We start from the raw sequence: 20,369 nt of genomic DNA, 5'->3' as shown, positions 1-20,369 counted from the left end.
TGTACATGCCCTTGACCGGAATCGAACCCAGGACCCTTCAGTCCGCAAACCAACGCTCTACCACTGAGCCAAACTGGTTTCGGCGAATTCTTCATTATTTTAAAGGGTACATAAAATGAAAGCATGTATGACTGTTTTTGAAAGACTTTTGTAAAAATCTTCTCTGTGCGTATCACTTAAGCTCATTTCGCTGTATAACCCAACCAAAAATCCATCATCACTTATCCTGTTTGGGGTCCTTTCTCCTTCCATTCTGATCTCTCCCAGCAAATGGAGTTATCAGCAGGCCTGAAGCAGTCAGAGAAATTGCTAGCTGACCTAAATCTCCAAATAAGATAAGACTGCGGGTCCATTCAGGTACTGCCTCGTGCTCATCAGCTCAGAAAAGCTGCGTTTTGTTTGGGTTGGTGTTTACCTCGCCATAAGTAAGGGGCCGATGGCCAGCCATGTCTTTCACTGCTCATGCCAGTACGCTGTGTTGGTTTATATGCAGCTCTTTGCTGTCTGCAGTGGAGCTGGGTGGTCTAGAACAGGACTGCGTAGGCACATTTTGGGGTGATCCCCTGTAAGGTGCCGGGATGGTGACGTCCTTACTAGTGAAGGTGTCATCAGGGAGTAGAGATTCCCCCTGCATTTGCTATGCTACCAGTGGCCTAGCACCTCATAAAATTAGCAATAGTCTGGTCGTTTAGATTATAGCCTTAAATATGTTCCTTGCCGAAACTGGTTTGGCTCAGTGGATAGAGCATTGGCCTGTAGACTGAGAGGTCTAGGGCTCAATTCTGGTCAAGGACATATACCTTGGTTGCAGGCACATCCCCAGTGGGGGTGTGAAGGAGGCAGCTGAGAGATGTTTCTCTCTCATTGATGTTTCTAGCTCTCTATCCCTCTCCCTTTCTCTCTATAAAAAATCAATAAAATATATATATTCCTCTACTTTGACCTTCTAATGGTGTTCTAATCCTGCCAATGGATTTCCATGCTATGGGAGTCTACAAGAATATGTGATTTAAGGAAAAAAGTTCAAAACAAAAATTTAACTCAACCTAATTTTTTAAAACATCGTAAATATATTTTCATTGATTTCAGACAGGGAGAGATAGAAATTTCAATGATGAGAGAAAATCATCAATCGGCTGCCTCCTGCATGCCCCCTACTGGGGATTTAGCCAGCAGCTGGGCATGTGCCCTGACCAGGAAGCGAACCATGACCTCCTGGGTCATAGGTCGACAATCAACCACTGAGCCACACCATCTGGACTCAACCTAATTCGTAATAAGGGAATGGCTGGGTGAATCATCATTCGTGGTCCCAGCAGCATCTCCACCAGGACAAAGCCGGAAGTCCTAACAGCTGGGAGCAGAAGCAGGTCTATAGGTTTCTCAGGCACCAAGGGTCGTAGGAACATCTGGTTCTGCACCCACACAGTTACTATTGGAACACATTTTATCGGCACCAATACTTGATCAGAGGCTAAAGAAAACATTGTTTAACTCATCACCTTGTGTCAGCTGTGAGGAGTTCAGAAAAACAAGTTAACAGTAAAAAATGAGCTGACTGCCTTCCTAGGCCCTGGGCATCCAACTATTACCTAACATCCCCTATTAAACTGTATCACATACTGCAGTCACCAGCTTTAAGTTTCACAGAAGATAAATTGTGTTTAAAGGCTAAAAGCCAAGCTCAAGGAGAGTGCTATCAAACTAGCAACAAAGATCTGGACAGATGAAGGACTCAGCTGAACCTGGAGCTCAGGCTCGCGAAAAGTGCGTTTACACAAAGAACTATAAACCTAATTGGAATGTGGAAAATAATTTACCTCAAATGATACACAGCATAAACCTTTCAAACACTTGCAACTTAACACCCGCAAGATGATGAATCCTGCTCTTGTTCCAGGATGATAATTGCTTTTTAAGCACAAAGGGATCATAAAAATTCCACAGTGACAAAACAGGGAGTCCTGAACCGGCTCCATGAAAGCACAGTCGTGGCAAGGAGGATTAGCAGCGTTCCTGGTGCCATTGCCATTGTGCCTAAGAGATTGCTCAGCTCCAGGAGTGGGATGGTAACCGAAGGTCTAAACACCCGAGTTGTAAAGTGCATATCTCATTAGTAAAATAATACCCCGGACCCTGAGGAAATGCTCGGCAGACATGAGGCACGCCTTCAGGGGCTCCCTAAAACAAACGCAGACTATCCCTGGGCAGGACCAACAACAAATATGTATTGAGCACCTACTGTGTGCCACTCCGGGCTCTATGCGAGGCTCAGCAGTGAACAATGTCAGGTCTGGCAGTGAATTCGACCCTGGACACAGACTTAAAATGGATTGAAAATCCACATTAACTGAAAAGTACAATACTGATCTGCTATAAAAGTTTGGTGTCCTGGAAGAAAATGACAAAGGATGGGTCTTATCACCAAAAAATACATCAGAATAATCTATTGTTGAGCTATATAGCTCCTATTAGTCACTGTTCACATCAATGAAAATTACTTTCTTCTGAAAATACATTTAAAAATTATGTATAATATATCTACTCATATTTCTCTTAAGAAGCACCATTTTATCTTTTCAGATCTTTAAGTGATCATCCTCAATGACAAAAGGCCAAAATAAGAGGTAATATTTGTCTCTCTTCGTAATTATTATCAATATTAGGCTATGAGCCATATCAAACCTTTATGTAACTCTTCCGATCACAAAACCTATACATAGTAGTTGCTCAATAAATATTTGCTAGTACAATCCCTTAATCTGAAGCTCTTACTCCATGAATTTCAATGATCAAATACCCTATTCCTTCTAATAAGTTTTTTAATTATTTCCGAATATTCTGACACATCACATTAAACATTTGCAGATTGAATAACGCTTTCAAGACTCACGAACCAGCACAAGATACATTTTCTGGGCTAAATCTAAAGGAGTTAAATGAAGCACACATGTAGGCTTATATAAAAAGCAATAAGAAATACACCAGTTTGTGCTGTTTCTTGAAATCTGATCGAAATCTGGGTTTCAATGGAAATGTACAGGGAAAAAGGAGAAATTGATTTCTTTCGAGGAGATGGCTTTGCAAAACTGCAGAGCTGGTTCCACAGAACCCAGATCTCATCTGTCCTTGGTGAACCCAACAATACGGTTGTGGACAAGCAACAGTGTTGAAACCTTGTCAAGAAATATTTTAAATATTAAAAAGTTATGTCAACCCTTGTTCTGTTCATGACTAAACTCGATACAATCAAGAAAAATTAGTTTCGGATGTGGGATACTTCGGGGATTTGAAGTAGTTTGCTAAATAGGAAGCTAAATCCAATTACTTTTCTGAAGATTTGGCATCTTCAACTGAAAACCAATATTCCAATTAACATTAGACAAATATCCAAGCTTATCCACATGTTCCAGGCATCCTTTCTGGCCAACAAGTAGGCTGCATTTCTGTGTTTAATTATTCCCTTATGTATACATAGGGCCTGCATTATACTCGGAGTACATAAGGCCAAAAAAAAAAAAAAATCTTACATTCCTCTGTGGTCTGCTTCTGCATGTGCACAATCCAAATTTAACCTCCTACATATTTTTATCTTCTTTTCTAAGTTAAAAATGTGCCAACACAAGTCTTTTTTAAAAAAAAAAAATATGTGATGTTTCAAACTATGCAAATGGAGCTAATATCAAAGGTACTCCCTGAATCACTTCGCTGTACCAAAAAATTACAAACAAAAAACAGCTTCATCATCAAATGTGGCCTCTAGCCTGCCCGAGGTCTAAAGCAATTCGGAGTATCCTGAGCCTGATTATATATCTATGTGGCTCCCTTATCTTGCCAGGAGGGGGGTAGGCAGGGGTAGGGTATGGGCAGTTGCTAGGCAATGGGTATAGAGTTGCAGTCATACAATGGGACACCGTCTCAAGATCTGCTGTCTGAGAGTGTGCACGCAGCTAACCAGGCTACACAGCATACTCACACATGTGTTAATAGGGTTAAGCCGATGTAGTTTTTTATCACAGTTTAAAAAAAAAAAGTGGATGGATTAATAAAATGGGAGATGAGAGAGTAGAGAAAATAAAAGTAGACGGCTCTCATGAGACATGTGTGTGAAAGGGGGAAAGAAAGTATAGATTACATCTCAGAGAGAAACAAGGAAAAGTTACAGGAGGCAGGTCTAGTGTTGGGGTAAACTTCTGCATATTTATAGGCCATAGGGAAGGAACAGAGAAAGGAAGAGATGGAAAATATGTAAGCCAAATAAATAGCTAAGAAATTAGGATTCCAGCAGCTAGTGGAAGGTCAAAAGGGTCAAGTGAAAAAGGGATCCGAAGAAGAGGAAGGAACCTCATCCTCTGAGACAGGAAGACAGGAGAGGCTTGGGGAGATGTGTGAGAGACGGGCCTGTGGGTCTCAACCTTCCTGACCAATAGCAGTGATGGCTGCCTCCTGGGAGTGAGAGGAGGAGCAGGGTGAGCAGTGGCCCCAGGAGACTGCTGACTGACGAAGAGCAATGGGAGAGGGACGGAGTAAGGGAAGCAGAATTTCAGGCAAATGAACTCGGAGGCATGTTTTCTGGTGGCAACAGGAACAGAGACAGTGAGTGCTCTGATATGGTTGGCATCTCAAAGGAAAGGAAAGAAGAGAGAGAGAGAGAAACTCATAGGAAGAGGGAAGAAATCACTTAAAATGATCATTGGTAGAGTCCATGCCCTACAGCAGGGATGGGTAACTTTTGTTCCTGCCAAGGGCCACTTGGATATTTATAACATCATTCTCTGGCCATTGAAAATTATCAACTTAAAAATCGCATGCTGCATTTGGTCAAACATTAGATTAACTCATCCCCAATGCCTGGGCAGGGCCAGACCAAATGGTTTCATGGGCCATACATGGCTCTCAGGATGCACGTTCCCCACCCCTGCAAGCAAGGAATGTGAAAATAAATTGAACTTGGAAGCATGTTTTCAAGTAGGAAAGGCCCTGATAAAGTGAGAGAGGAAGCTTCCTGCTGTAGCTGATGCAGAATGGAGCGAGTCTACTTCGCCTATCTGCATTTACTGTTCGCCAATGAAGCCTCTCTTCACTAACATAGACCTTTCTCTGCAAATCTATTTGGTAAACAGTCCCTGTACTTGCCCAGTATGTCACTGTTTCATGCACTGATGGGCGAGCAAAGAAACAGTTCCAGTTGCTAGTCATCCAAGAGCTGACAGGTCACCAGGAGAAAAGAGACACGTAGTCAAGTAACTATAATGTCAGGTGGAATATAAATGTCACAACACAGCCTTAATCACCATGCTCTGGATGTTTAAAGCAGTTACAGATGACTGGGAAAGGCAAGATGAATTAGGGAAAGGCTTCAAAAAGGAAGCTTCCAGAAAGGAAGAGGAGTTGAGGTTGGTGGGGAAGGGTGAGGTTCAAGTAGTAAGACTAGCATATGCAAAAGCATGATAAAAGAAATGCACAGAGTAATTTTGATCAAAAGAGAATAGTCTAACAAGCAAATAAAAAGATGTTCAACATCATTAGTCATCAGGAAAAATGAGCTAAAATCATAATGAGATATCCAGAGTGAGACAACAGAATGGCGACAATTAAAAAAACAGACAAGCCCTGGCTGGTGTGGCTCAGTTGGTTTAGCATGTTCCATGCACCGAAAGGTCACCGGTTCAATTCCCGGTCAAGGCACATGCCTGTGTTTCAGGCTCAATCCCCAGTAGAGGGTGTGCAGGAAGCAGTCGATCAATATTTTTCTCTCATCAATGTTTCCCTCTCCCTTCTCTCTCTCTAAAAAAAAAAATAATAAAAGCATATTTAAAAAAACACAAACAGACAATTACAAGTGATGGTGATGAAACTGCTGGAGAAACTGGAACACGCATACATTGCTGGTTGGAATATCAAATGATACCACACTGAGAAAAACAGTTGGTCAGTTTCATAAAAAGCTCACCATACATTTACTATATGACCCTGAAATTCCACTCCTAAGAATCTACCAAGAGAAACCAAACCGTATGTCCACAGAAAGACATTACATGAATATTCATAACAGCACTGTTTACTTATTGGTCTAAATGGGAAACAACCCAAATGCCTATCAACTGATAAAAACAGTCGTGGTGTGCCCACACAATGGAATTCCACTCCACAATAAAAAGGAGTAAGCCCCTGACACACACTACAACACGGCTAACCTTCAAGAATGTTATGTTTGGTAAAAGGACCCAGATCCAAAAAACTACTTATTGTATAATTCTATTTACATAAAATGTCAGAAAAGGCCAAATTAAAGAGACAGAAAGTAGACTATTAGTAGTCTCTTGGTGTTCAGGGTGAAGGAAAGTAAGTGTAAATGGGCATGAGGGAGCTCTGGGGAGAACAGTAATGTTCAAAAATTCAATTGTGATGATGGCTACACAACTCTAAGTTTATTAAAAATCAGTAAGTGGTACATTTACAGTGGGTGAATTTTGCAGTATGCATGTATCCATTAATAGAGATTTTTTAGGATAGGCTAGCTCGCCTGGCACGCAGGTTTGGCAGAAGTAGGGGTTAAGATTAGAAGGAGGTTGGTTGAAGTCTTCAGAAACGTTTGAATGCCAGAGTGAGCCAAGAAGGGTCTTCTGAAGGCTTGGGAATGGGGCAGAACAAAAACAAAGAAAAAGCACAGTTAATTACATGGACAAGGTTAGTCTTATCTGATGTGTCAGACAAGCAGTGGACTTGTTAGATCGTAAGGACCAGGATCCATGGGCTTTTTTGAATTCATGGCCTCAGTTTCACAAGGGCTGATCCTCTTACACACCTCTACTCTGAGTCACCACGGTGGGGTAAAAGAAAAGGACCCAGTGAAAATCTATCACTTCCATGGGAAACACATCTCCAAACATATATGACCTTTGAGCCCATCATTCTAACTGGTGAGTCAACTGAACAAAAATATTACGTGTTGGCCAGAAGCCAGTCCCGGATGGGGGGAGAGGGTGGTAGAGAACCAGTGTTTGGGTGGGAGGGGAGGTTGGATTTCCCTGAAACCTAATATTCTGCTATAAGAGATTTGAAAATCATGTAAAAGGAAACTTAAAAATAGAGTGTGAGCCATCATGGAAAACAGTGAAGTACCTTCTGATTTTACTGCACAAAATTCTATTAACAATTCCCAAATAGAGTGACAATATATTTAAATCGATTTAAATTCCAATGCTCATTTCTTTTCATTTAATTTAATTGTGTTTACCTACTATGACCTTCTCCCTGGATATACAGTTGGGTCTCACAAAAATATCTTTTTAAAGAGATACCACCTCAATTTATCCTTATTCAAACAGCACTCAGCGTACTGCCAGCCCTCTATTTATTCATACACAGAGAAACACACAGCAGGACTGATAAAGCTGCTCAACTGTTCACAGATACTCTTATAAAGACTACATTCCTTCTTTTAATCCTCCTAGGTCTCTCTAGGAAACTGGTTCCCTTTCCCTTTATTTAAAGAGAGAGGAAGGGGGAGGAAGGAAGGTAGAGAGGAGGGATGTGAGGATTGTGATCATTGTTAATTCACAATTCAAACCATTCAGAACTCCATTTACAGAAAACTAATACAAAAGGCATAAGTGTGCCAGATGGGATTAAACAGGAAGACAGATAACATACATGAAAGAAGACTTTATACAATTACAGATAATTGGAGGCCACTTATATATTTTTCTCTCATCACTGGCACAAAAAGATAAGATTTGCATTTCCTTATAATGGGCCCATAAATAGCTTTATTGTAATATTAGACACATCTTGCTTCTGAGTGTATCTCAAAGGACTAATTTTTTTTTTTTAAAGATCAAACAACAAATAGAAGGAAATTGTCCCACCGGAGCATACCCCTGATTACTTTGGCTTAGAATACTTTCTATCAGACAGGTGATCAAACTTCTGAATCTGATAAACTTACCAAAGCGAAATCCTAACGTTGAGTTTACAACCTAGGGAATTGTTCAAACTAACACTAGCAAGCAGAATACTTAAATACTGACTGAAGAACATGCAGATAAAAGAAATATGCATTTAATTTATAAAAAAAAAAAAATGCATGCCCGAGGGAAGTAAAGCATACCAGATGGATATTAAAGTAGAATGTTTTTTTAATACACTAATAGGTCTGTTCTCCCTTTGATTTATGTACAACACCCATTAATGTCAATTAGTGCTACATACTTCAACCCAGGGAAGCATAACTCCAGTGTTATAATAATACTTTGCACTTACAGATTTTGTTTGAAAACTAATTCAGTCTCACAAAGCCCAGTAACTTAGATCCCAATCATTGAAGTCCACCGCACAATGGTGACGGGTCAGCAGCCACACCCCAGTCTAGGGCTGACATTAGACGACCCCGAAGGCTCCATTTGTTCCTGAAATGCTGACCCACCAGACAGTCTCAGTCCCTTGCCCTAACTATTATGCAGATACAATAAATATTTATGGAGAATGTTACCAGAAGATAAGCACCATGTTGGATGCTTCTCAGACAGATTCTAAGAGTCCAAGGATGAAATTAAAGCAGCAAGGCTCAGAGGGGTTAGCAGCATGCCCCAAATCAAGGAGCCAGGAAGAGCTGAAACAAGGACCCAAATCTGTGGAAACAAATTTATGTGTGTTTTTCTTCTTTTCCAAACTCTAAGAGAAGGCTTATCAGAAAGTTACAGATTTAGCAGAAGGGAGCCAACTGGGCTGCATGGGCTCAGGAAACAAGTTCCAGAGGCCGAAAAGGGAGCTTCAAGAGAGAAAAGCAAAGGTAACGTGCTTGGAGGGAAGAAGAGATGACAGGGAAAGGCACAGGTGTACTCCTGAAAGGGAAAGCATACCTTTTCGGGGTTTTTTTTTAATAGCTGAATACATGGTTTATGTAAGGGAAGGCTTCTGGTAGTCCCCTAACCATAGAAGAGTACTTCCCACTGCTCACTATTCATATCCAGTGAGTGAAACCCATTGGGCCAATGATAGTCTTATCATAAACAAGAATTGAAAAGGACTAAAGGAAATTAAAAATCAAGAAAAGAGGCATTATAAGAAACAATATAAATTGTGAGTTGACAACTACGGTATCTGTAGCAAGAGCTACAATGTCCACTAGGGTAACCACTGGCCACAGGTGGGTATTTAGCACTTGAAATGTGTTGCAAGTATAAAATAAACCATGTTTTCAAGACTTACTATGAAAAAATATAAATATCTCAATCATTTTTATTGGATTACAAGTTGAAATGGTAACGTTAATTTCACTTGTTTTATTTTACTTTTTGAATGTGGCTACTAGAAAACTAAAAATTATATATATATGGCTCACACCTGAAACATTTACTTCTATTGGGATAGAACATATAGCCACACACACTAATATATACTGAATACATCAGTGATGTACTAGTACTAGTAACATACACACTTTGGAGATAATATTCTAGGTTGCACTCTAACCTGAATGAAAAAAAATTTACATAATTTTGAAAGAACTTTGTATACTTCTCTCATTTGCCTAAAGGGACTAGTGAGGTTAGGGTCAACTAGACAACACCCACTCTATTCCTATATTCATTCAAGTACAAAGTACAGGTATCTAATTGCTCTCTTCTGAATAAACTAACTCATAGCTATATAATAAAGATGTAATATGCAAATGGTCATTACACCGTGAAGTGTAAGGTGACAGCCTAACAACCAGATCACAGATCAGCAGGAGGATGGGACAGAATGCTACAAGTGGGTAGCAGAGAGCTACAGGAGGGGTCAGGGCAGCAAGCTATGGGGAGGTGGGGAGGAGGGAGCTAAAGGAGAGCAGGGCGCCAGTGGGCGGAGAGCTACTAGAGGGCAGCAGCGAGCTACTGGTGCACAGATTCATGCGCAGGGCTACTAGTATGGAATAATAACCCAAAATTCCACACATTCAGAAACTTAGAGAAATTAGCTTCTAAGGTATACATAAGAGACAGGAAATATTTCCCTCCAAAAATACCAATGAAAACTAAGAGTTGAGGACTCTATCCCATTTTTCTTTTTCTTTTACTTTTTTAAAATATATTTTTATTAATTTCAGAGAGGGAAAGAGAGATAAAAACATTAATGATGAGAATCATTGATTGGCTACCTCCTGCACACTCCCTACTGAAGATTGAGCCTGCACCCCAGGCATGGGCCCTGACAGGAAATTGAACCCTTACCTCCTGGTTCATCAGTCGACATTCAACCACTGAGCCACACCAGCTGGGCTATATCCCATTTTTCAAAAAGTTTTTATTTCTTTTAACTGTAGCAAAACCCAAAGACTATAAAATTTAACATCTTAACTATTTTCAAGTGTATAGTTCAGTAGCATTAAGTATATTCATAAATTGTGGGGGAAAATTATTTTCATGCTTATCAAATTATGCTCATAATATTAAGGGAGATGGTTTAAAAATATAAAGTCATCTAAAACAAATGTATACCATTTTCAACTTTTTTATTTCTTCCAAATCTTTGCACATCTACCTATTATAGGTACATCCATTTCATTATTTATTTACTATATATTAACCTGCTTTCTTCAACTACTTCCAGTTTTCTATTATTCCAGTTTTTTAAATAATGACATGAAATGATATCATTTCAAATAGTAGAACTACAATAACTTAATCATTTTCCAACTCGAATAGCTGGTTTCTAATTTCTTGCCAAAGTGGTTAATACTATAAATAAACAACTTTGTGAACTATTTTCCAAGAGTAGAAATAAGGGATAAAGATATACAAACTTCCTTGTTTTTTCTTAACCATCCCTCTTTTCCTTCTGCCATCCCATCCTTTTGTTAACGTACCTCTTCCCTTCATCCCAAACATGTGACTGAAGTTCCTGTGCCCCCTTCAGACCTGTTTATTCTCTCCTTCCAAGAAACATTTCTTTTTAGCTCGTAAGTGGGTATAAGAAAAACAAATGCAGCCCCATCACCACATCCCAGAGCCGCCCCTCTCGGTCTATTAGCAGTGTTTTCCTTGCCATGGCCAGGAGGAATGCGGGCCTCTGAAGGGTTTCATCACATATCCCTTTGTGTGATCGGCCAACATCATGCTCATTTGAAAAGTCATAGACCCAAAAGCTCTCAGACTTCTGTGTGACTGAAAATGACTTTTACGTATCAATTCCACACAAATAAATAGAGTGGGAGGAAGTTTCAAGCACAGAAAAAGTAACAAATAGCAAAACCAAACCACGGGATCTCTGTTTAAAATTAGGCCTAATACAGCCCCTGTTTTCCACAAGAGAGAAATCAGCCAAGTGCTTCTCTAGGCCATTAATGACTATCAGTCATTACATCACACATATGTCATCTGACACAATTAACACTCAGATTAGTAAACATTCCCCCCCCCCCTGCTACAACAGAGGGCCAGTGTTCACATGGGGAGGAGAGATCTCGGTACACACGAGAGCATCACAGCACAAGCCAAGCCGGATGGTAAGTCTAAGTTTCCTCTCATTCAGTTCAACCCATCAGTCCTGCTTTGACTAACAAATGTACGTGAAATTTTTATAACGTGAAGAGAACTTATTTTCCAGCGCTTTTCTGCCAAATGCAATAAGCATTAGCCCTGGACGGCAAAGAAAACTGAACTTCAGTAAAAGTCAACACATTAACAAAGTCGCCTCTTCCCCTGATACCCGGGTTTCAGACATAATATATACTTTGGGGAACACTCCAGATTTTGTTACCTGTCCAATAGGGTATTTGCAATGAATGCTGAGTGGATGATCATAAATATATGCTATGCATATGCACAAAGGGTTTGCATGAAACTTCTTTTTCTTTAATCCTACTGTAGTTTTGCTAAAGAAAACCTAGGATGTCTATGTTCCACCTGGAAATGATTAAAATAAAAATGCCGCATGAGTTAGTAAAGTAGGGCCTTTGGAATCTGTGACGTTGGGCAGGTTGCTTAGCTCTGCTCAGAGCCTCAAGTTCTTCATCCATAACATGGAAGCAATAATGCCACCCTCACAAAATGACTGTATTAAGTAAAGTAACAAATAAAACTGACCTAAGACTCAACAGATACTCAATAAATATGAATTTCTCTTCTCTTCCCTTACTTCAGGGGTGGGGAACCTTTTGTCTGCCAAGGGCCATTTGGATATTTATAACATCATTCAAGGGCCATACAAAATTATTAACTTAAAAAGCAGCCTGATGTGTCTGTCAGACACTCAATGAACTCCCCCCTAACGCCTTGGCAGGCCAGATGGGCGTTTCCCACCCCTGCCTTACTTCCTTTCTTAGGTTCTTCCAACCATATTCAGATGGTTGACAGGGCAGTAATTCCAATTATACAAATGATGACATTTAGGTGTCTCGCTGCTAAAAAGAAGAAAAAAAATTCTCGACATGCTTACTTTCATTTAACATTATACCTCTAAACCTAGAAAGCGAAAGGTCTTTCAAAAAGAAAGCCCCTTTCCCAAAAATTTTAGAATAAATTCTTGAAATTATGATGAGCAACTGAAAAGTCCTCACTCAGAGAGGCTAGGCCCTTGCTGTGTCAGAATCCCAAGATGCTTTTCCCAGAGCAAGAGCCCTGGTCCTTCTGCTCAGAGCTGGTGGCCGGGGAGAGCAGCCTGGCAGGTGCCCCATGAGCGTGAGGTGGCAGCAGGCTGACTACAGACTGGCGTGCTAGAAAGAGTAGAACAATAACGTGGGCGTGTGAGTTTCGGTCACTGTCCAAAGACACGGCTGTAGGAAATGCCTTACGGTTAAAAGCAGGAGAAAAGTGCTTGACTGACCCCCTTATGCACGTAAACTCATAGCCATTGATGGGGGTTTTTATCCCGGTGACCACCTGTTGGAAGTCTAAAGAGAGGCTGCAACCCACAACGTGCCTAGAGATAACTAATGCAGAACAGCGCTCCTAAGTGAGCTAACCCCGTCATCCAGGGTCACTCAGCCAGGATGCCTTTCCCAGAAAGAAGCCTGGAGCTGTCCAGAGGAGCTCTCACGGATGCCCACTGCACCTCTGTTTCTTCATTTGGGGGAGATTTGCAGGTGGTTTGGAGGCAGTGGTAATAAAGCCATTTTGTCTTAAAACTCTGTTCTGTCTTTGAACTCTGTCGTGTACTGGAACTCGCAGTTTTCTTGTTCTATTTATCACAAATGAGTCTCCTGACCGCCTGGGCCACCTCCATTACAGTGGTGTCCAGAGCAACATGGGAATATGGGGCCTCTTGTTTGATTTGCATTAGGGGTTTCAAGATGGTCACCACAGAGCATGAGACCAAACATGGGTCCCGTGAGTCCACCCGGGCCAGGGCTGAGGGGAGGGTGTACAAGGAGACTGGACAGCAAGTCCATCTCCAAACAACTGGCCGGACTGAGCATGTCAGTGTGTAGCCAGGCAGCCTTACTACAACACAAATACTGCACACAACACAAATCCTCTGCTTGCTTTGAGCATTTCTTGACAAAACTAATGAATCTTTAAGTCCATAGACCACAACTGATTATAAATGAATAAGATTCTAATTACAACAAAAGGTTCTCTCATTCAAAAGTACAGAACACCTAAGTTCAAGGGTTAGGGAATGTTATTATATTTCTGAAAACTTGATAAAGAATCAAGCTGGAGAATTTAGCCTTATGTATGATCTTATAATTTTCATTGGGAAATTATGTTCATGATTTAACTATGTCATTAAAATTTTACTAAAAATAATTAAAATAGAGAACAATATCTAGTTATAACAATGTGAATATTTATGATAAAATTGAATTGTGAATTATATTGAAACTAAGTCACATTTTCTTATAGTATTCATATTTTCCTGTTGAAAACTTGTTCATTCTCTTTTTTCATCTAAACAGAATGGAGGATTAAAAATACAGATTCAAGTAAAACCCCTGGTCTTGATCATCTTTTCTGTAACAGTACCTGTCATGGAAAAAACCAATGCCGAGGCTAAGCAGAAAACATAAAAGCCCAGCACTTGGAGTTAGCACCCCTCTGCCACTGTGCCCACAAAAAGACCCAGCCTCATCACAAACGAGACTCGGCCAGCGTGCAGGCCAAGGGTGGTAGGCATGGCAGGGGGCCTGAGAAGGAGAGAGACAAGTCAACAAAGAGATCCCCGGGATGAGGAGGGGAAAGAAAACAATGAAAAATAAACCAAACGAAAAGTGCACAGAAGAGAGAAGTGTGGACCAGAGACCCATCAGGCCTGTGAGGAGCCACGTAACCGTTCCTGCACGGGAGGCATTTGTGTTGTCTGTGGCGAGCCATGAGCCCCGCACCTCACGTACCCTGTGGAGCATAATCTCTGTCACAGCACGGTGGGTGAGTGCTTACCCCGTCGTAGGGGAAAAAGCCCAGTGTTTTTCCCTGAGTGCCCTTCGGCTGTTACAGACTTTTCAAATAACCGTGAGGATTTCCAGCAGCAAATGTATTGTCAGTACAGTTATTGAGGTTTACGTAGTAGCTATTTTTCTTTCCTCTAGGGAAGCTAACTCTGAAAAAACACACCTGATTTTCAAAGTCAACAGAACGCGGTGGAGGAACTACCCCTGGCATTGCACTTGCCTGCTGGTGGGTGCCGTCCAGCAGGGTGTCCAGGTGCTGGAGCGGGGCGGGCGTTTTGTCCTTGAACCTCGTTAACAGCCGGCGTTGGATGGCCCGAAACTGCACAGCTCTTTCCGAGAGGAGTTCCTCTAACTTCTCACCATTTTTCCGCAGCTGCAATGAACAGTTTCTTAACTTCAGGTTAAACGTGTATAACAAAACATATTTAAAGTAAAAATACGGAAAATTCCAATAAAAGTCTGAAAGAGTCATGAAGAAACAAAAACATATCGTAGAGCTAAGAATTAAAGTAGTGATATGTGGTACATGAATACACAGATAATACAGTTGAGTAGGTTAAATAAAAATTTAGTAAAGATGCCTACTATGCCTGGGGGAAAATAGATGATTTAATAAATGTCTTGAGGAAATTAATTAAACACATGCAGGGAAAGTGTAAGAATTTCTCCCCTAGTATTTACAGCAAAATTAATTGTAGAGGAATTAAAAGTTTAGACACAATAAAAGTACCAGAAAAATTAGAATTTTTATATAATCTCAGCATGAGAAAGACCTATATGAGTATAGTCAAAATCCAAAAACCACACACACGTGATAAAAGTACTGGCAAAATTAATTCTATATGATTTACAAAAAAGAAAACCATTATGAGTAAAGTGATAAGACAAAAAGCAAACTGCAAAAAGAGCAATAACCACACAGACTAAAAGTCATGCCCTAAACTAATATCTAGAAAGCATCTACAAATCAATGAAAAAGGACCACACCCAATACAAATCATTAAGAAAAAGAGCAACAAACCAATAAAAAAAATGAGCAATATTTACAGAAATGTTAATACAAAGAAGCTCTCAAACATACAGCCTTTGACCTACCAATCCCACTTCAAGGATCTTATGGGCATGCCTGCAAAAACTAATGTAGATATAAGAATAGTCATTATAGTATAGTTTGTTATTGCAGTAAGATGTTATTAAAAATCAAAATTCTCAACAGTGGACAGGTTAAATGAATAAAGAAGACTATTTTGCAGGACTACTGGGTACTAATATGCAAGGCTCTCCGAAGATACACTAAATAAAACAAAGAAAATAACAAATACATAAGAGTATGTACAATATACTAGCATTCATGCAGTTTTTTTAAAAACAAATGTATTTTTGACATAGTTGTGATGGCATGAAATAGTTCTAGATCTAGAAAGACACACCAGATACCAAAACCAGATACCGAACAGGAGACTGGAGGATGAGAATCAGAAATTACTCGTTCCACTGTAACTCTCTCCATAAGTTTTAAATTTAATGCTATTAAGATACAAGAAAGCTAGTCAAAGTCATAGAGTAGAAGAAATTCTCTATGAAATTATATCATGTGAATTACTAATTCAACCTTATAAAATAGCCATAACTAGTTCTGAAAGAAATATATCCAAAATGTTCAGAAATCAAGCATAGCTAACATTTCTGATATCAAAACAAACTTTCTTACTTTTCATTATATATACTTTCCAATACATGATTTTAAAATCTTGGAATTTTATTAGCTTCTTTTAATACCAATGTTAGAAACAATAAGGAATTAACTAAATACAAGAATATTCTCCTGAAGGGGGGAAAGCTTTCTTTACCAAAAGTTGTGATAAATTTCTTAAAACTAAAATGTTTTAAAAGTAATACTTCATCAATAATTATGTCAATAATATCAGCATATACAAAGGGAAACTCTAATAAGTTCAACTCTATTTGGTAATGACATTGTTTGTAATTGGATTGTATGCACTGAATTTTTCCCTTTATGTTCACACTATATTAAACAAAGTTATTACAGCTTGAAGTCAATGCCTTTAGGATGTTGAAAGGGACTGAAATTAAGTGGACTATTCATGTGACTCTCTCTCTCTCTCTCTCTCTCTCTCTCTCTCTCTCTCTTTCACACACACACACACACACACACACTCACACACCATAGTTTATTATCAAAAATACAAAATTCTGCCGAAACAGGTTTGGCTCAGTGGTAGAGCGTCAGTCTGCGGACTGAAGGGTCCCGGGTTCGATTCCGGTCAAGAGCATGTACCTTGGTTGCAGGCACATCCCCAGTAGGGGGTGTGCAAGAGGCAACTGGTCGACGTTTCTAGCTCTCTCTCTCTCTCTCTCTCCCTTCCTCTCTGTAAAAAATCAATGAAATATATTTTTTTTAAAAAATACAAAATTCTAATGAGTCCTTAAAAAGTAGTCACTCTGTCTTCCTTGAATGATGTTCAAAATTCTTTTGGAATTCCCCTTTGTAATTGCCTAGAAAGTCTGTCTATAGACCAATAAATAAGTAGAGCCTGGTGAATTTTTTTCACACATGGGACTTTTAAAACAATGAAATATTCAGGCCACAAAGTTACCGTGAGATCTCATTTACTTAGACATTTAGTCATTTAGCATTTTACTAAGTGTCCATGGTGCCAGATACTGGCGAATATTTTATGTGGTCACCCTCAATCAGATGTAGAAGTGCTTGTTAAGAAAAAAAGGAAAAATCACATTGCTTTACAATCACACCTCCTTTATGGTGTGCTACAGTTAGTTAGCCTAATGGCTGCCGATAAGCTCCAATCATTTCAACACTGGGTTATTGGGGTCAAAGGTTAAGTCCTCGTGTGGAAGAATTAAATCAGCCCTGTTCTGAGGCAACACCACATGCTTAGCTCCAGGCAGCCACTCTTAATTGTCTGCAAGGGATCACAAACCCGGGCAAAAGGGCAGGAACAGATTCACAAAAACTGCCGTCCATAAAAGAAGAACAGGTTGGAGCATCCGGCCTAATAGTGTAATCGTACAATTCTCACTTCTGCAGCATGTCTTGCTTTAATGTGCTGAAAAAATGATGTTTGTTCTAATCATACACACCTCAAAATGATGATCGATCAACGCAAAATATTCTTGAAGGGGCATGGATCCAGAAAAAGAACAAGCGAAATCTTTGCTTCCCTGCTTTTCAAAATATTCTCGAAGGCGGACAATAAGCTCGTTTGTTATGAGCCAAAGATCTTCAAACTGTTCACTCTGAATGCGATATCGCTCTAGGAGAGGGAAAAAATAATTAATAAAAATGCTTATTACTAGCTGGAAATGCATGACTTGTCACTAACTCTGATAATGAATACAAACACAAAAAGCAAAGAGATTTCTTTGATGGAATATAGAAACAATTTCTACTGGCTTGATAAAAATATTTCCAGTGCATTATTGAGGTTTTCTGCATCAGCCACTTAACATTTTCAAATTTAATGCCAAAGGTATGTAGTCACAGTGCCAACCTATAGAGTATGGTCCTTTTTACGTTACAGTACAATAAGAAGAAGAAAAAAAACACTTAAATTTGAGTCCTTCTAAAGAACAAACAACACTTTATTTTAAAGGTAAGAAAACAGCCATTGTAAAAATACAATCTCGTATCATTACAGTAAACTTCCATACCACGGACCAATTCAGGCAGGGGGTGTCTATTAAAGCAGAAAGTCCGTTATAGTAGTATAATAAAGTAGGCTTTCTGAATGTGTGTGTTAAAAAAAAAAAGACAAATTAATTCATTTACATGTTTTTCCTTATGTAGACACATTTGTAAAATTAAAAGTTTAATTTCACAGAAAAGTTTTCTGTGTGTATCACAGTAATTTTAAATTTATACTGAGTAGGTGTAGTCAATGAATGCATTCACCAGTCACCAAGAAGAGAAAAGGAATGCTGGGGTGAGGGCTAGCGCACATGACACATCGCCTGCTCACGTTAAAGCTGCTGCAGCCCTAGGCGGTTTGGCTCAGTGGACAGAGCACTGGCCCACTGACTGACTGAAGGGTTGCAGGTTCCATTCCAGTCAAGGGTACATACCTTGGTTGCAGGCTTGATCCCCGGGAGGCAACCAATTGATGTGTCTCTCTCACATCGATGTTTCTTTCTCTGTGTCTCCTCCTCCTCCCTTCCACTCTCTCCAAAAATCAATCAGGTGAGGATTAACAAAACAAAACAAAAAAAAATGCTGCAGAAAGTCACATCAAGTGACAACAGAACCAGCTACCATGAGGGATGCAGTGTAATCACATGTTGATCATTCCTGGACACTGTTTACAAGTAGTACTCTTGGGTTTAAATATGTAGGCTATAGTTGTAGACATGTAATATCCATGTATGTGGATGAAATTACTACAGGGTTCTTTCTAACATATGGCCTATTTGCTAAAATTCGTTAAAAATAACAGTGAATTCATAACAAAAAAATAACCTGTTAATTTAAGATAAGTAAATCTTGGTTAAAAGTGTTTTTAAATTAGCAGAGTGTTCATTTTCACATATGACATACAGACTAGAATCCAAAGTCTGTTAAATCGAGGTCCATAAGGTTTTACTGTATCTATAAAAAATGCAATTTATCTTTGAATTATAAAATTTATATCAATCACAATTAGATGTTGAAAAATATTGATCAAGACCTGGCTGGGTAGCTCAATTGGCTGGCACATTGCCCTGTACACCAAAAGGTTGAGGGTTCATTTCTGGTCAGGGTACATACCTAGGTTACAGGTTCAGTTTCAAATCGGGACTCTTTTCTAAGGTAATTGGTGTTTTTCTCTCACATTAATGTTTCTCTCTCTCTCTTTCTTTCCCATTTCTACTCTCTCTAAAAATCAATAAAAACATGCCCTCTGATGAGGGTTAAAAGTTAAAACTATCTGATATAAAAAGTGTGGAGTGAAACAAGTAAAAAATCTAAAGCTCAATGAAAATTTCAAATATAAATTTCTAGAAACCCCGCAGCTACTTGAAATAGAATGAATGTTTACGTCCCCCCAAAATGCACATGGTAAACCCTAATGCCCAATGTGATGGTATTTGGAAGTAGGACCTTTGGGGGTGATTAGGTCATGAGGCGAATCTCTCATGAAAGAGATGAGTGCCCTTATAAAAAAGACCCCAGAGAACTCTCTTGCCCCTTTGCCATAGCAAAAAGACAGAACCTGTGAGCCTGAAGCAGGCTCTCACCTGGCACCAGCTGTACCAGAGCCATGATCTTGGACTTCCCAGCCTCCAGAACTGCGAGAAGCCAATTTCTATTGTACAAAAGCTACCCAAGTCTCTGGTATTTTGTTATAGCAGCCCAACTGAACTAAGACAGTACACTACTATGACCAAGTACAATGCATGAATGTCGCCAATAATAGAATGTAAAAATAATAAACGTCTAAATAGATGTAATATTTTCTCTAACATTTTGGGCTTTAATTATATTCTTATTTTCATCAATACATGAGGAGGGGGGAAGAAAACTAATTTCTTTTTTCAATAAAGAAATTATACTTGGGATTCAGAAATATAAACACAATTATTTCAGTTGTTTTTTTCAGATGACCAAAAATCAACAAGAATTAATGAGTCAAAGATTTATAAGGTAATCTTTTGATGATTACGTATTTTCTCAGTTTTTGTGTTTCAAAATAGTTAGCATTGCCCTGGAAACTTTCCAGAGCCTGCATTTCATGGAAAAGAGAAATAAAAATCTATTTATAATATAACATGAAGGAAGAAAGTTGTATTTTAAAATACACCCTTACAATACTAATAATTAAAATAGCTGCCAACATGAACATTCAATTTACTTTTTTTTTTTTTTTTGTCCTTTTTCCTTTGCATCTTGTAATAGCAGCTCAGTGGAAATAACCATTCCAGCTTCCAAATGAATAAATTTAGATGACTGGAGTGCAGTCAATTGCCATTCCACTCT

General features: G+C 39.3%; 1 protein-coding gene across 7 annotated transcripts in view; it reads right to left on the bottom strand.

Moving 5' to 3' along the window:
• Positions 1–20,369, bottom strand: part of BBS9 (Bardet-Biedl syndrome 9) — a 283,053-nt gene that overhangs the window by 121,009 nt on the left and 141,675 nt on the right. For all 7 annotated transcript variants that reach the window (XM_084896844.1, XM_084896846.1, XM_084896850.1 and 4 more), the window contains exons 18-19: positions 17,501–17,673; positions 14,598–14,750 (exon numbers count right to left, since the gene is read on the bottom strand). In XM_084896844.1, coding sequence (XP_084752970.1) covers positions 14,598–14,750; positions 17,501–17,673 — 326 coding nt within the window. The remainder of the gene's footprint in view (positions 1–14,597; positions 14,751–17,500; positions 17,674–20,369) is intronic.

The sequence above is a fragment of the Pipistrellus hanaki genome (genome assembly GCF_964339955.1).
Source record: "Pipistrellus hanaki genome assembly, chromosome: 10".
NCBI classification, from domain to species: Eukaryota; Metazoa; Chordata; class Mammalia; order Chiroptera; family Vespertilionidae; genus Pipistrellus; species Pipistrellus hanaki.
Note: the sequence above shows the minus strand (reverse complement) of the source record. Positions and strands in the feature narration are given on the sequence as shown.